General features: G+C 41.4%; 1 protein-coding gene across 1 annotated transcript in view; it reads left to right on the forward strand.

Moving 5' to 3' along the window:
- The window catches only part of INVS (inversin), a gene marked incomplete at its 5' end in the record, with an annotated part of 338003 nt that overhangs the window by 181345 nt on the left and 138704 nt on the right, over positions 1–17954 (forward strand). Inside the window, 4 exon segments of the mRNA XM_081345332.1 lie at positions 288–443; positions 1611–1840; positions 8491–8597; positions 14336–14548. Coding sequence (XP_081201458.1) covers positions 288–443; positions 1611–1840; positions 8491–8597; positions 14336–14548 — 706 coding nt within the window.

The raw sequence follows: 17954 nt of genomic DNA on the forward strand, positions 1-17954 counted from the left end.
TGCTGATTTCAAAAATAGTATCAGATTTTATTTGAACTCAATCTATATCACAGATCCTATATACATGTATTCAGTTTATATAAATTTTATATATACATATATAATAAGATGCAACTGAATGGAGCAAGCCTGAGACAATAACAAAACAAATAAATGGAGAGAGTGATGTCCAGCACACCTGCATGTAAATACCAATCCTTTATCTTACTGTTTGGTTTAGGTTTTGTTATATTCACTATTTTAATTAAACACTATTTAATAACTGCATTCTTTTTGACATCTTTCAGCATTACATGCTGCTGCCCTTTCTGGCCATGTCAGCACTGTGCAATTGCTTCTAAAACATTATGCCCAGGTAGATTCTGCTGATGTAATGAAACACACTCCTCTTTTTCGGGCTTGTGAAATGGGACATAAGGAGGTAATACAGACACTCATTAAAGGTCAGCTCCATAAATTTCTTCATAAACATATGACTGTCTTTAGCTTTTGACTTGAGCAAAGAGTAATGATAGTCAATATTGTGAAGGATTAGTTCATGATTGACATAGGAAAAAATAATATTTTTTAAACCAACCTTTTTCTAAAACATTTTAGATATATTTAAGGGGTCCTGTTCCTGAAAATTTAGAATTTTGAAGAAACTTTAAGCATGGCATAAGAATTAGTAATTTATTTTTGTAGTAGCACATAGACTGATTAGGAATTCTCAGACATAGGAACAAATACTGGTTTTCAGTATTATAAGTATTCTATCTAATTTGGATTAGAATCTTTATTATAAATTAAAATGTAATAATTTAGATCATGGAAGGAATTTTTAGACTGCCAAATTTTCAGCTGACTGGTTTAAAACCTAATTATACATCATCTATTCTTGTTATCAATCTTCATAGTCCTAAGCAGTTTTGGGAAAACTCTTTATTATGCGACCTCTCTGAAGATTTTAAATATGTCTTAATTTACTCAGGCTAAGAAACTAATCAAAGAAAGGCACATTTAAATATAAAAATGAGACTAGTCTGATCATAAATCCCAACAGAAATATATGGAACATCCTAGATGACAAGTGGCTAGTTAAGTCATTAATTTTACCATTTATACCCAGGTTTAACATAGCAGTTGTATATGGGAAGTGTAATAAGGGCTTTGTAGTTTGCCAAACTGGTTTGTTTCTGAACTGTGTGTGTACCTTTATTATCAACCTATTTCTCAAACTGCAAATAGTTAATTCACTAGGTTCGAGGGAGGAGCAGTGAAGAAAAAATAAATGTAAAAATATGTGTCATGCTAGAACATGGCAACTCTATTATCAGGATGTTATTTTTTTATGTGGGAAGAAAGAAAGAAATTTGATTACAGAGGTGTATCTGCCTTTGGTGTGCATGGAGAAAATATACTTCCATTGGGATTGCCAGTAAGTAGCTTCACTGGCAATCTTCTGCACATACATACCTCAGAACAGCCATACCAAACCTTTGAAAGTGGGATCTTGACACTTTGAGTAAGGAAGTTTGAAGAAGTTATGCATAGCCTCAGCATACACTTTTTTAGTTTGTTAATAAACAACTGAGGCAGACTCCATGGATTAACATACATTATTGTTGCAGGAGGAGCAAGAGTTGATTTAGTTGATCAAGATGGCCATTCTCCCTTACACTGGGCAGCTCTAGGAGGAAACCCTGATGTTTGCCAAATATTGATAGAAAATAAAATCAATCCTAATGTACAGGATTATGCAGGTAGAACTCCACTGCAATGTGCTGCTTATGGAGGTTATATTAATTGTATGGTACTACTATTGGAAAATAATGCAGATCCAAATATCCAAGACAAAGAGGTATGTGTTGTTTTACTATATTATTTATTATAATAGTTCAGGCATGCACAAATTGCTGTTGGAATATATTGGTTGGGTATCAAGCTTTATCCAAGCACCAAATTCCACTAGAAATTCATAGTGTAAAAACTGGGTATCATTTATATATCTATCATGCTTGGGGAATTTATATTAGGAAACAATTTCCCATTCATTAAATTGAATACTTTTTCCAAGGGAAATTGCAAGTGTTGTTGGTCTTGTCCAAATAAGAAATCTGGCATGGAGTCATTGCAAATATTTTCATCTAGGGCAAAAAACATTAATTTGAGCAATAGGCTGCTACCTAATGTAAACTGTACATATATTCTTCTGTCTCCTGCCTAGATCTTAAAGGAGAAAAAATGTTAGACCTAATTCTGCTAACTTTCTATCCTTATGCATATACTATGCACCTAATACAAATGAGCTCCCCTTGCTGTTTTCTGTACTAGTTGGAGAAAAAGAGAAATATACTGAAGAAGATGAGAATGAGCGAGGAGAAGAAGCTATGAGGGCTAGATATTATAATTCTTTGATATTATTCAAACAGTGCCCATTAATTATTTTAGGATGATCCTAAGCTTACTAATCAGTTAGATAATCATGATTTGGATAATCATAACATGAATTGTCAAGAATTGAAGTAGTGAGTGCACTTTTGGGTGGTTATGTTGGCAATTTTGAGATCAAGCAAGTTTGGCCAGGAAATGATTTGTGGGTTATTAGGGTGGAGGGTAAAGAATAATTCTCATCAGAAAATTCTAAGAAAGAGACTTGTAGAAGGATAATAAGGAATGCTGTGCTCAGTAAATTTTGCCCTTCTCTAGGAATCACCAAAAAACCTGAAAAGAAAACAGAAAAGAATAGAAAAAAGAATAAAAAGTGCAGGAGAAAAAAAACAAGAAACAAGAAAAAGAAAGAAAATAATAAAGAAAAGGAAAAGAAATATGCAAAGAAGTGACTTCCAAGCTTAAGCAAATCTATAAAACATCAACTTTTCAATCTCATTGTCAACAAAAATCCATAAATTTGCAAACTTTGCAAAAAATAAACCAACTTTATATCAATTCCTTTATTTCTAACAGTCTTTAATTCAATCAGAGTGTCCTGGGATTTGCTTTCTCTTCAATTCTTTTTTACATATCATACAGATGTCTTCAAAGCTTTGACTAACCTCTGTTGTAGTTACAGTAATAAAACATTTTCCAGGTCATTCTCTTGGTTCATAATTTGTATTTTCCTTTTAATTTTTAAAACTTCAGCCAGTTTCTGATGCATGTCCAGGAAAGTATGCTTTTCCGAATCGTTCTTTTGGCTTGTCATTTGTACTTCCACTTTTGGTATTTTCTCTGTTTTATTTCTGTTACTGTCATTCCATTAACATTTTTAGACACAATCTATTATAGAGGTAGACATAATCTTTTGAAGTGTTGATATTGTAATTACTAATTTCTGGTTCCATTCTTCAAAGATCTCCTTTAATATTTCCAGTATTACAATATTTTTGTTATTTTGTAAGTTCCTGTATTAACTGACATCAAGAACAAGATTGTATTTTTCCCTTTCCTTAGAATCTTTAGCTCCTTCTAATGTCCAGTTTCAAAAATCATCATTTATCTTACAATAGCCAGGATAGCCAAATTAAATCTGTTTACCACAAAAACCTGCTTATTTTTATAATTAACCCTAATTAAAACTGAGGGGAAGGGTGACCAATCTCTAAAATCTCTAGAACACAAAACCAATAAAAAATCCCAAGAAATGAAATCAAACAATGAGGTAGGCAGTGATGAGAAAAAGAAAAATTCAGGAAACATACCCGAAGACAGACATAAAAGTCTTAAATGCTTATACACAAATGCTCAAAGCTTGGGGAACAAACAAGGCAAACTAGAAACAATAGTACATGAGGGAGGGTATATCATAGCTGGCATAACAGAAACATGGTGGAATGAAACCCATGAATGGAATGGACTGATGGATGAATACAAATTGTTCAAAAGAAACGGGTCTACAAAAAGAGGAGGGGGAGTTGCACTATATGTAAGAGAACACTATATAGCTGCAGAAATGCACATGATCAAAGATAAAATCACTCCAAAATGTATATGGGTCAATATAAGAGAGAAAAAAGTGACATTGCCATAGGTGTATATTATAGGCCGTCAACCAATCAGAAGAAATAGATGAACTCTTTGCCAACCAGTTAACAAACATATGTAGGAAGCATACCACAGTAGTAATAAGAGACTTCAACTATCCAGATACCAACTGGGAGACAAACTCTGCAGAGAGCGGGAGATCAAACAGATTCCTAACCAATCTAGCCTACAACATTGTCAGCCAAAAGGTGGAGGAGGGAACTAAATGCAAAGGTATACTGGACTTAATCCTTACAACAGAGAAGAAGTGATAGAGAGAATTGAAATTGCCAAAAGCTTGGATGAAAGTAACCACGTCATACTGGAATTTAATATAATGCAAACACTAGCAATAGAAAACAATCTAACCAGTATTTTAAACTTCAAAAGAGCTGACTTTAACAAACTCAGAAAGAACCTAGGAAAGATCCCATGGATGAAAATCCTAAAGGGGAAAACAACCCAAGAAACATGGAGAATCCTGAAAAATGGTTCATAAAAGCCCAGACCAGCACAATACCATTGAGAAAGAAAAACAAGAAATTCAAGAATAAACCAATATGGCTACATAAAGATCTTTCTGATAAACTGAAAGTCAAAAAGGACAAATACAAAAATGGAAAGAGGATGATTATCACTAAGGATGATTATCAACAGACAGCCAGAAAATGCAGAAATGAAGTCAGGAAAGCAAAGGCTCAGAACGAACAAAGACTTGCAACAGAAATCAAGGATAATTAAAAAAAGTTTCTTCCAACATATTAACAAGAAAAAAGTAAAGGAAACTGTAGGCCCACCAAAGAGAGAAGATGGCAAGGAAATAACAGGCAACAGGGAGAAAGTACAGCTGCTTAACTCATACTTTGCATCAGTCTTCACACAAAAAGAAACTATAGGCCAACATACCAAAAAACCTACTGCAAACGACATACTAGAAACAAAAATTAAAATAAGCAAGAAAATTGTAAGAGAGCACTTATCTGACCTTGAGGAGTATAAATCACCAGGTCCTGACAAATTACATCCCAGAGTTCTGAAAGAGCTGGCAGATGTTATCTCAGAAGCATTGCACCACATCTTTCATAAATCCTGGAGCACGGGGAAGTACCTGAGGATTGGAAAAGGGCTGATGTGGTCCCCATCTTCAAGAAAGTTAAAAACCAGACCCAGGAAACTACAGACCATCAGTTTAAGATCAATACCTGGGAAGTTGTTAGAAAAGATAATAAAAAAACAGATCTGTGAACACACTAGAAGCAAACAAAGTCATAACAAACATGGGTTTGTTAAAAACAGATCATGCCAAACCAATCTTATTTCATTATTCGATAAAGTGACTAATCCACAGTGAAATGCTGTGGATGTAGTATACTTAGATTTCAGTCAGGCATTTGATAAACTAGACCACAACCTACTCCTTGGTAAGCTAGAAAAAGATGGAATAGACAACATCACCACCAGATGGATCTGTAACTGGCTGGCAAACCGTACTCAACCAGTACTCTTCAATATCTTCATAAATGACTTAGATGAGGGAATTGAAAGGGAACACATCAAATTTGCAGATGACACTAAATTGGCAGGAGTATCCAACACCCCAGAAGACAAACTCAGGATCCAAAAAGATCTTGACAAACTTAAACAATGGGCCCTATCCAACAAAATGAGTTTCAATGTGGAGAAAAGCAAAGTTTTACATTTAGGTAGGGAAAATCAAAGGTACAAGTACAGATTGAGAATAGAATAGAATAGAATAGAATAGAATAGAATAGAATAGAATAGAATAGAATAGAATAGAATAGAATAGAATAGAATAGAATAGAATAGAATAGAATAGAATAGAATAGAATAGAATAGAATAGAATAGAATAGAGCTGGAAGGGACTTTGGAGGTCTTCTAGTCCAGCCCCCTGCTCAAGCAGGAGAACCTGTACCATTTCAGACAAATGACTTAGCCTCTTCTTAAAAATCTTCAGTGATAAGAGCAACCACAATTTCTGGAGGCAAGCTGTTCCTCTGGTTGACTGTCCTCACTGTCAGGAAGTTTCTCCTTGATTCCAGGTTGCTTCTCTCTTTGATCAGATTCCAACCATTCTTTCTCCTTCCCTCTGGTGCTCTGGTGAACAAAGTGATCACATCTTCCTTGGCTGCAGTATTTGGGCAAGGCCTAGCTTAAAAACAGCAACTGTGAGAGGGACCTTGGAGTCCTAGTGGATGTTCACTTGACTATGAGCCAGCAGTGTGCAGAACCATCCAAAACTAATACAGTCCTGGGTTGTATAAACAGAGGCATAGATTCAAGATCACATGAAATACTAGTACCACTTTATAAAACGCTAGTAAGAGCACACCTGGAATACTGCAGCCAATTTTGGTCACCATATCACAAAAAAGATGCTGAGAGTTTGGAAAAAATTCAGAGAAGAGCAACTAAGATGATCAAAGGCCTGGAGACTAAAACATATGAAGAATGGCTGTGGGACTTTGGTTTGGCTAGTCTAAAGAAAAGAAGAAATAGGGGAGACATGATAGCAGTATTCCAGTATCTGAGGGGCTACTACAAGGAAGAGGGCATCACGTTATTCATCAGAGCATCAGAGGGAAGGATGAGAAACAATGGTTGGAAACTGGTCAAAGAGAGAAGCAACCTGGAATTAAGGAGAAACTTCCTGACAGGAGAATTAACTAGTGGAACAGCTTGCCTCCAGAAATCATGGGCGCTTCATCACTGGAGATTTTTAAGAAGAGACTAGACAGTCACCTGTCTGAGATGGTATAAGTTCTCCTGCTTGAGCAGGGGGCTGGACTAGATCTCCAAGGTCCCTTCCAGCTCTATTCTATTCTAAATGTTTTAAAATCCCCAATCTTATAGTAGAAGCCAATTTCCAAATTTATCTGAAAAGTTACAATCCATTTATAACTTTTTAGATCAAAATCTTATTTAGCTTATTGCTGTTATTAAAAATTCTTTAATTTCTTAATCTTATAATTATTAGTTGAAGATAAACTTTACTGTCAGACCTGCCCCAGTCAGAGCTCTTAGGAAAGAAAGACCCTCGATTCCATTTGAATGAAGTGATAGATTCTTTTACTAAAGGTTTCTGGTTGCAGTAAAGTCAGGCTAGAACTAACATTCCCGCATGAAAAGATATAATTTTTTCCCCCTCACTCTAGCTCTCCCCCTTGATCAGTTCATCTTCAGCCAATGGAGAGCTCCATAGATGTTTTGAGAATCTCTGAGATGTTTGGGGCAACCCACATTCCATTCTCAGAATGCATGAGCTTAAAGACTGACACAAACTGGTTCTGCACCTCTCTGGTTTTTGTCAAAGAAATATTGACTTCCTGCAAGGAGAAAGAGATGATTTTGGGAGCACAATTCCATTAAGCTTCTTGGTATTCACAATATTACAGTCTCCTTGCCAATATAAATGCCAACCTGTGTTTGAGTTTGAATTCACACCTTCTATCAACCATGCATTTTAGCAGTCTTCTTGGAACATAGAGATATAGCTTTATTCTTTGAAAATATAAAGTAAGAACTCAGGCCAATGGCACATAAATATGCTGGAAATCTCTCCAGCAGAATTGACAAAAAGCTATATTTACCACAGAGATTGGAGAAGGTCCATGGAAAAGAGGTAGAGGATTTAGCTTTATCTCATAAGAAATAGGTAAATGTGTTAAGCAGAAACTGCTAAATTGAACTTAAGTAAAATATTCTTTAGCCATCGCAGGAATTCTGTGTTCAGTGATAAGCATATATTATTCATATTTCAGAAAATATAGAACATGTAGTATTTTCTTTCTTAAAATTGTATAGTCATCCTTATCTTCATCATCATCCTTTTGTAGTGAATCAATTTATTGGCTAAACCTCTTTCTTGCCCTTCCTTCCCATATTTACCCGATGAAGACTTTTCAAACTTATCAGTGTGAAAGTCTCTAATAGCTTTAAGATGGTTAATAGGTAATTTCTGAAAGTGATTAGAAAGTAAGGTTTGTGAATTCTGTGTGCTCTGCCACAATTGCTATGAAAATTGCTTATCTTGTTAATTCTCCCTGTGAGGAACAGCTGTCTGAAGCACATGTAGGCAATCTCTCATCCTCTTCTTATCTGGAAACATTCCAAAGAGCTGGCTACTTCTCATTGCTGCACTTTTGCGGATCTTCTTCAATTCACCATAGCTCTCCCAGAAGTCCCAAATTTGGATAGAACATAATGATGCACAAAATTTAAATATTATATATTTTTCTCTGTTTTCCCTGTAATTCCCCTTAGTTTCTCCATTTAGAGGAAATTATAAAAATATTTTTAAAATTAGTATTTATAATTAATCATTACTGTAAGTTGTTTTTACTTTATTATTTTCTAACCTGTATGTGTTAAAAATAATGTAAAGAATGCATATAGTCTGATGATTTCTGTGTATGAACTGGAATTTGGCAACATATTTTTTTTACATGTTTTTGTTCTACTGACCATAGGGAAGGACAGCATTGCACTGGTTGTGCAACAATGGCTACCTTGATGCTATAAAGCTGTTGTTAGGATTCGGTGCCTTTCCCAATCATATGGAAAATAATGAAGAAAGGTACTGTTTATTAAATAATATCTTTGTTGTCTTTCTTGGATTTCTTCCGGGAGAGAAAGGACAGGTCTCTTTACCTATGCATTGATTATAGATATTTTAATGCAGTATCAGTGGAGAATATGTACCTCTTGCCCCTCATGAGAGACATGCTGGCTCATCTGTTGAAAGGGAAAAAAAATTTCAAAGTTGGACCTGCGGGAGGCTTACTATTGGATCAGAATAAAGGAATGGGATGAATGGAAAACTGCTTTCAACTGCCCCCTGGAGTGTTTGCAGTTTTGGGTGCTCCCCTTGGGACTACAGGGAGCACCAGGATTGTTCATGCAACTGATTAATGAAGTCCTCCATGAACACACGTATAAGGGGTTTTGGATGTACTTGGATGATATCTTGATCTACACCGAGACAAAGGCAGAGCATGTGAAGCTGGTTAGAGCGGTCTTAAAAAAAACTCCACTCCGCCAAACTATATGCCAATGTGAATTTCATAAGGACAAAATTGACTATTTGGGCTACCGCATTTCAAATGAGGGAGTAGAAATGGAAACAGAGAAGGTGTGGGCTGTCCTGGATTGGGCCTCTCCCCGCACCAGGAAAAAGTTACAGTTTTCTGGGATTTGCCAATTTTTACAGACAATTTATCCCCTCATTCACACTGATTGCTCTTTCCATTTACAAAGGAGAAAGTGAGCCAAAGCCTATCCAGCCATTAAAATGGACTGTAGAATGTCAAGCTGCATTCAAAAAACTTAAGAGACTTTTTTCCATGGAGCCAGTGCTGAGGCATGGAAAAACCATTTATGATTCAAGTTGATGCTGGTGATATAGCTGTAGGTGTGGTACTGCTTCAGAAAAACTAGAAGGGTCAATTGCAGCCCTGCGCTTACACATCCAGAAAATTACTGTAACTGAGACTGAACAATGGTGGGCTGCTTGGAAGAAGAAAGCTTATGCAGTGCGATGGGCCCTCCTAACTTGGAGGCATTTTTTAGAGGGGAGTAAAATCCCTTTTCAGGTCTGGATTGATCATAAAAAGCTTCAGGTGCTAAAAACCCCTAGGAAGCTGTCTACGAACAGCCATGCTGGGCCCAGCACTTCCACCGATTTAACATCCAATATTTGCCAGGGGAAAAAAAATTTCTAGCAGATACTTTGTTGAGAATGCCACAATATAATAATGTGAAGTCAGACCGGTTAAACCTTTAATTTCCCCGCAGCAGCTGGTGGCCCCAGTCACAAGAGCACAGACTAAGAGCTCTCTGCCAATTGATAAGTAGTTGGAAAATTAAAAAAGGCACTAGAGAATGATGAGTGGTTTCAAGACCATAAAAACCTCTGTTCAGTGAAAGACAGCCTAGCTTGGGTCAGGGCAAGTTATATATTCCTGTGAAACAAACACTAAAGATCATGTGAGTGTGCCACGACTCACTTTGGGTTTGTGAAAACCCTCCAAATGACAATTTTGGTGGCCTTCCCTAAAAAAGGACATTGAAAGTTAGGTAGGTAGTTGCGATACCTGCACAGCAGCTAAAAAAGTGCAAGGGAAAATGCTGGGACTCCTACAACTGGTGGCGAGCCCTTCAGCACCCTGGAGAGAGATTTCTATGCATTTTATTGTGGAGCTCCCCAAAAGCATGGCAAACACTATCATTTAGGTCGTTACTGATTTTTTCTCCAAACAGGCCCATTTTATCCCATGTCAGAAGATCCCAACTGCAAAGATTGTGGCTAACTTGTTTATGCAACATATCTATTGGCTACATGGGGCCCCACAACATATAATAACAGATAGGGATATCCAATTCACTTCTAAGTTCTGGAAAGCCTTTCTGGATCTTCTGGGTTCTGATCAAGGACTGTCATCTAGTCATCATACTCAAACGAATGGGGGGAACAGAACGAATGAACTCTGTTCTAAAACAATACCTTAGATGTTTTATTAATTATGAACAAAATAACTGAACCAATTTGTTACCATTTGCTGAAGTGGCCTATAATAATGCAGTGCACTCCAGCACTGGTTTCATTCCCAAATGGCTAACGAACAGAGTTTCCTCCCTATGCCTGAATTGCCTGCTAATGAACCAGCCATTCCTTCCCTCAAGAAGTGGGTACACCAGTTGCAGAACATTTGGCCCATAATTAGGAGAGCTCTGGATGATGCCAGGGCAGCATATAAGGCCTAGGCAGATAAAAAACAGATGCAGCCTAAATCCTTTCACATAGAGGATAGGGTCCAAAACTTAGGTCCAAAGTATATCGGACCCTTTCCTATTAAACGAATCATAAATCCTGTCACAGTGGAATTAGAATCTACAATAAATCCACCTGTTTTTTCATTGCAGTTTACTAAAACCTGAAATTACCTCTGCACTGAGACCTGCTCCTGCTCCTACCCCACAACCCATTATGGTTGAGGGCAAGCAACACTTTGAAATCAAGGACATTATACTCTCGTAAACACCATGGGTCCACTCAGTATTTAGTTGCCTGGAAAGATCTTGCTTTGCAGAACGAATGGGTCTATAAGAAGCATGTTAAAGCTCATGTTACTCAAATGCTTTCATGAACAATATCACGATAAACCTGACTGATAAGTTTTGTTTTCTCTCTCAGCCTTTCCTTTTCTCTCTTTTACAGGTGGATCTGTCATTTTTAAAGGGGGGGGTATATCAGAATCCTTCAAATAGTTTTGCCTACAATTTATTGCTTATGCCTATATCAGTGGTGGTGCCAGAGGCGGCACTCAAAGCCCTCTTTGTGGGTACACATGCCATGCCCCGGAAATGGCAACCATCCCTCTTCAACCAGCCATCTGAGGTCCCACATGGCCGGATGCATCCCGGCATGGCTGGTTTCCCTCCCCCTTGTCCCTCCTGGCCTCGCATGCTCTCTTTTTCCTGGGCACTGCATCACCTCCTCAGCTGTCCGCCAGCTGTCCAGCTCAGAGGCAGCTTTTCTGAATTGCTGGCAGTGGGCTGCAGAGCTCCAGAGTGCATCGGTCCAGGAGCCAGCAGGCTCTGGCTGCTGATGGACACCATCAGCCCCCATGAGCTCACTGGCCTCTGTGTGTGGGGGGGCAATGGTGTCAGGCAGCAGCTGCCCTGGCCCCTGCCTCACCTTGCCCTGTGGCAATGGCACCCCCATCCTGCTTCACCTCACCTCGCAAGATGAGCCTCTTGCCCACCACCCCACCTGCCAAAGACCCCATGGATCTCCCCCAACCCTGTCCGGCCCCCACAGGCATCCCTCCCCATGAGCTACATCAAGGTGACCATGCCCACTTTGGCCACACCCACCCAGTCTGCCATGACCACCACAGCCATGCCCACCCAGTGGCCACATCCCACCTGGCACCCGGTGATAAATAAGTGGGTTTTGGGTTGCAGTTTGGGCACTCGGTCTCTAAAAGGTTCGCCATAGATTGTTTGGGGCAATATGCTGACACTGTAAACTGTCCAGCGTGCTGTAAAGCACTATGGAGTGGTATATAAGTGCTATTGCTGTTAATTCATTATGGTTAATGTTAGTTAACAGTAAATTTTAATTAAGTGTAAGTTAATTACAGTGGTTCTATATCTTGTCAGTTAAAAAATGTAATTTTGTAGGACTCAGAAAGCATTTTTACTGTGTTGCAATTCCTACCCTCTGGAATTATATCCCTCCAGAGATTATATGCTCCAGATCTGGAATTATATCCCTCCAGAAATTATATGCTCCAGATTCCAAGATTCAAGGACAGCATGATTGTGGGCCCACATTTTGTCCACATATTTTTGAACTTATATTGCTGAAAAGAATGTTCTCTCAGTCTGTAAGGACCTGCCTCAACTAGATCACTCAAGGAAACAGAACTCTTGAAACAGGCAGTGTTTCAAAAGGAACTTTTATTGAGAGTTAGTGATAGCAGGAAGGCAAAGCAAGGTCTGAAGATTTCGTGTGCGAAAAGTTACATCAAAAAGTCCATTAAGATTTCTTCCCTGCAGTGTCCAACCATTCATTTGAAATCTAGCTAATCCATAGATACTAGGTTGTTTTGACCCTTTCCAAGGTCTCTCTCAGTTTTGTTCCCAATGGTCCCAGGCTCCATTGTCTGGAGATAACACAAATGTTTTCAAGCCACATTCTTCACACAGAAGGAGGGTAAAGCAGAGCAAGGCAAATACATTCCTGCAACTAACCAACCCCCCTCCCAACAGAATGGTAGGGCCTTGGTGGAGCAGTGGGCTAATGCCTCCTTAAGTAACACCAGCTGCATGCAATTAGTGCAGGTTTGCATCCCACCAGGCTCAAGGTTGACTCAGCCTTCCATCCTTCCGTGGTAGGTAAAATGAGGACCCATATTGTTGGGGGCAATAAGCTGACTTTGTAATAATGCCGCTGGGGGGGGGCAAAAGCCCTAATAAGCAGGCATATACATAGAATGAAAGCTATTGCTAAGCACATTGATTTGTGCTTTAAATTGTACGCCGCCCTGAGTCTTCGGAGAAGGGCGGGATATAAATGAGATTAAAAAAAATAATAATACATAGGCCAGTGATGGCGAACCTTTTAGAGACCGAGTGCCCAAACTGCAACCCAAAACCCACTTATTTATCACCGGGTGCCAGGTGGGACGTGGCCCACTGGGTGGGCGTGGCTGTGGTGGTCATGGCAGACTGGATGGGTGTGGCCAAAGTGGGCATGGTCACCTTGATGTTGCTTGTGGGGAAGAATGCCTGTGGGGGCCGGACAGGTTTGGGGAAGATCCATGGGGTCTCTGGCAGGTGGGGTGGTGGGCAGGAGGCTCATCCTGCGGGGTGAGGTGAAGCAGGATGGGGGTGCCATTGCCACAGGGCAAGGTGAGGCAGGGGCTAGGGCAGCTGCTGCCTGACACCATTGGCCCCCACACACAGAGGCCAGTGAGCTCATGGGGGCTGATGGTGTCCATCAGCAGCCAGAGCCTGCTGGCTCCTGGACCGGTGCACTCTGGAGCTCTGCAGCCCGCCGCCAGCAGTTCAGAGAAGCTGCCTCTGAGCTGGACAGCTGGCAGACAGCTGAGGAGGCAATGCAGTGGGTTGTGCCCAGGAAAAGGAGAGCATGCGAGGCCAGGAGGGACGGGGGAGGGAAACCAGCCTTGCTGGGATGCATCCGGCCATGTGGGACCTCGGGTGGCTGGTTGAAGAGGGACAGTTGCCATCTCTGGGGCATGGTATGTGTGCCCACAAAGAGGGCTTTGAGTGCCACCTCTGGCACGTGTGCCATAGGTTCTCCACCACTGATCTAGGTTCTCATTTTATTAACTTCTAAAAATGGAAGGCTGAGTTAAACTCTAGCCCGTCAGGATAGAACTCTAGGCTAAGGGTAGAGTTAACCTTTAATGCTGCATTCTAACTACTGCGCCATCAGGGCTCTTTATATTTAATGCATATTTCTGCATTTAATTTATTTATTTATTTATTTTATTGGATTTGTATACCGCCCTATTCCCATAGGACTCAGGGCGGTTTACAGGGCAGTTAAAACCATGAATACAAAAAATTAAAAACAATTAAAACAATTAAATTAAATTCAAGCCCCGAGAGTAAATCTAAAATGAATTAAATGCAGTAAATAACTGTATTTACTGCAGTAACTTCTTTTTATCATCCTATTTCTAGAATGAATGTAAGATGGCGGATACTGAATTCATTAAATATTGTTTATTGTACTTTCTTTGCTATTTGGTCAGTTCTATAACAATATTCTGTTATTTTTAGATATACACCACTTGATTTTGCCCTGCTGGGAGGTCATCATGAAGTAATTCAGTTCATGTTGGAACATGGTGCATTATCTATAGCTGCCATTCAAGATATTGCAGCTGTCAAAATTCAGGCAGTGTACAAAGGATACAGAGTTAGAAAAGCTTTTCAAGATAGGAAAAACCTTCTAATGAAGCATGATCAGTTGAGGAAAGATGCTGCTGCCAAGTAAGTATGATATACAAACAAAAACCTCAAGTATCTTTTAATATGTTTTAATGTGTAAATTTTTGCTTATCTGAATATATGAAGGTGTGTGCACACATACATGCATACACACACACTTACACATTAAATGCTTATGAGTAAGCTTTATACTTTTAAATGGTTTCTTCTGAATTCTCTGGTAAACTAGTTACTGCTGCAGACAAAAATAAAAAGTAAAATATTAATCATACAATTATATATTGGGAAAGCAAGAGTGTCAGGACCCACCCCAATCCACATCCCAGGAAAGAATGAATTCTTGAACCAGAAATTGTCCAAAAGGAGCTTTTACTGAAACATGATTGGTAATGGGAATACTAGACAGGATCTGAAACTGTGTTACAGGTTGGTACATTTTGAAAAAAGTCCCCAAGACGAACCCCTGTCTTCAAGCCATCTGGTTTGTCCCGGATCAATTAAAATTCAGGTGTCAAATCCTTCCATGGGAAAGAGATTCTAATCGGAGATACAAACCAGATATCTTCCCCCCCCTTTCCTTTGTTGTTTCAGTTCAAAGGTTCTCCCCCTGGTCATTGAAGACAGCCTCCTGGCAGGCTGAATAAACATCCTTGCGCCCATTAACCTCTTCTCTTCTCCTCCTTGGAAAAAATGTCAGAATCCAGTGGAGTTGCAAGATTTTTAGAACATACATATAGAATTTTATGAATGGGATATAAATGTATTCTGCAAATCTGCTCCCCTTAGAAAAAAAGATAGGTCCATCTGTAGAGGAAATAAAATATAAATGTTAGCTCGGTTTGTTTGGATATTCTGTATGAAACCTCTTAAACAACTTTGGTGCTTTAATGTGGTGTTTATTGACCCACTCATTTTCTGAAGAGGGGAGGTGTTTCCAAGCCACTAGATACTGAATTGTTCCATGGTGTTTCCTGGAATCTAGGATTTCCTTCACCTCAAAATGTTGTTCTCCTTCCACCATGATGGGAGGTGGTGGTGGTGGGTTTTTGTTCGCAGGGGTGATTGTTGTTCTCTCTAGTAGACTGCAGTGAAAAATTGGGTGTATTTGTCTAAGATTTTTGGGTAGTCCTAATTCAACTGTTACTGGGTTTATGATTCTTTTAATTGGAAAAGGACCAATATATTTTGGTCCGAGTTTTTTACAGGGTTGTAGTGATCTAAGGTATTTTGTGGATAAATATACCATCTCTCCCACACTGAATGGTATGGGATCTACTCTTTTTTTCTCAGCCTGTGTCTTGTATGCCTGTCTAGCTTCATCTAAACACGATGCAGGACGATGGTCGCATGCTGGAACCCAGTCCGTGCGATCAGGACCGACCCGTTTCTGGCTGGCCAGTCCAAGGCTCCGGGGTCCACCCAGCCAGAGTACATCCCAAGGGAAGGGTTCTGTAGTGCAGCCCCCAGCAGCAGCAGCACGGGGCGGTCCAGATGCCTAGATGACGGCGGATGGAGGCCCCAACCGGCAAACAGCGAGATCGGCCAGTGTCTTGGGTTGGTAGGCAGCTGGTTCCTGGCAATACAGGACCAATATGAGAGGGCCAAGCCCACAGACGGGGCCTTGGACGGGTGTGGTTTGGGGCTCACCACCACTGCCAATGACATACGATGGGCACCCCGACCGCTTGGCAATGTTCCTGGGCCACGCCATAAGCCACTTGGATAGGTATGCCCTGGCTTACCCATCTCAGTGGGCGATGGTGGTAGCAGTAACAGTGGGCTTGCAGGGTGAGGCCGCAGCCTGGGCTGCTGACTTGTACAGTGACCATGCCAGAGAGCTGGGGGACGTTGGCCTCTTTTTGGAGGCACTGCGAGCACGCTTCGAGGACGTCTCCCGGGTACAATGAGCCGAGGCCGAGGTGTTGGGTCTTCCACAGCACGGCAGACCTGCAGTGGAATACATCCGTGAGTTCCGCCGGGTAGCCGGTAAACTACGCTCATGGCCGGAGCGTCTACTAGTGCATCATTTCACGGCAGGGCTTGACGGGGCTCATCGCAGGGCATGTGTCGTCCGCGGCATCTTGAACAGGCTGCATGAGTGGTTCCGGGTGGCTGTTGAGTTGGACGTGGGACTACAGGAATTCCGGGGACAGACGAACGTGTCTGGGAGCTGTGGAGCCGGCGAAAAGGCAAGGGCGGGGGAACACAAACCCTTGCTGCGACAACAGAGCTTCCTGTTCCGGTGCCTCGACCAACGATCTGGTGTTTCCGTGTGACCAGCCAGGACACCGGGTGGCGGAGTGTCTGGTCCCAGTGCCCTGAGCGGTCCCAACCAACTCCTCAACACGTGGTGCTATGCCCAGGAAGGCCGTGGAGTGCTCACAAGCCGCACACCAGCTGTCGGGCGAAGCGCCTAGGAAGACGCCCTCAACGGGGATGGAGACAGCCGTCGGACCCGTGCTCTACGACAGTGTCGAAGAGCAGGAGGAGGATCCCATGGTGAGCGCACCAGTGTGTCCCTTTGCAATCCCGGTGGTGTTAGTGAGTCCACAGACTGGGCGGAAGAGGGAGTACCGGGCGTTGATTGACTCGGGAAGCACCCGTTGTCTTATCAGCCAGGGAGTGGTGTCTGAGGTGGGCGTTAGGTTAGAGCAGTTGGCCATCCCACTTAGGTTCCAGCAGGTGGACGGGTCCCTTCTGCGGGGGGCGGCCATGACCCATGTGATGGTACCCATTCGACTGGAGATGGGTGAGCATTGGGAGACCTTGTGTTTCATTGTGGTGCCCTCCATGACTGAGGCAGTGATCCTAGGTCTTACCTGGTTGGACAAATGGGGCCCGACGATCTGGTGGGAGGGGGGTACTGTCATCTCCACCTTGGGACAGGACTCCAACCCCTGAGTCACACCCTTGCAGGACCAGAGGGGATGGTTGGGGAGGAGAAAGCCTGTGTAGCGGAGCCCGGGCAGGAGTTACAGGTACCACGGGTATACTCCAATTTGGCCGACGTCTTCAATGAGCAAGAGTGCAACGTCCTGCCGCCTTTGAGTCACTAAAAGCCCTATTTGCCAGGGAACCCGTTTTGCTGCACCCGGATCCTGACTTGCCGTTCGTTGTTCAGGCAGATGCTAGCGACGTTGCGGTGGGGGGCCGTCCTCCTTCAATGAAACAACAATGGGTCCCTCCAACCTTGTGCGTATTTGCCGGTGTATTAGGCTAATAAAGGACTTTTAAGGGAAACAATGCCTCAGAGTCACTTGCAAAGCCCATACGTCGGAAACTTGACATCTACATCAGCTCCTTTCCAGTCCTCTGTTAGTTCCCCAGTACTCCAGGATCTTTGAAAAATATAATTCAGCGGTTCTAAGATCACATCTGCCAGTTCCTTGAGAACCTTGGGATGTAATCCATCTGGTCCTGGTGATTTGAACTCATCTTGGCTGGACAG

This window comes from Vipera berus (genome assembly GCF_964194415.1).
Source record: "Vipera berus genome assembly, chromosome: Z".
NCBI lineage: Eukaryota > Metazoa > Chordata > Lepidosauria > Squamata > Viperidae > Vipera > Vipera berus.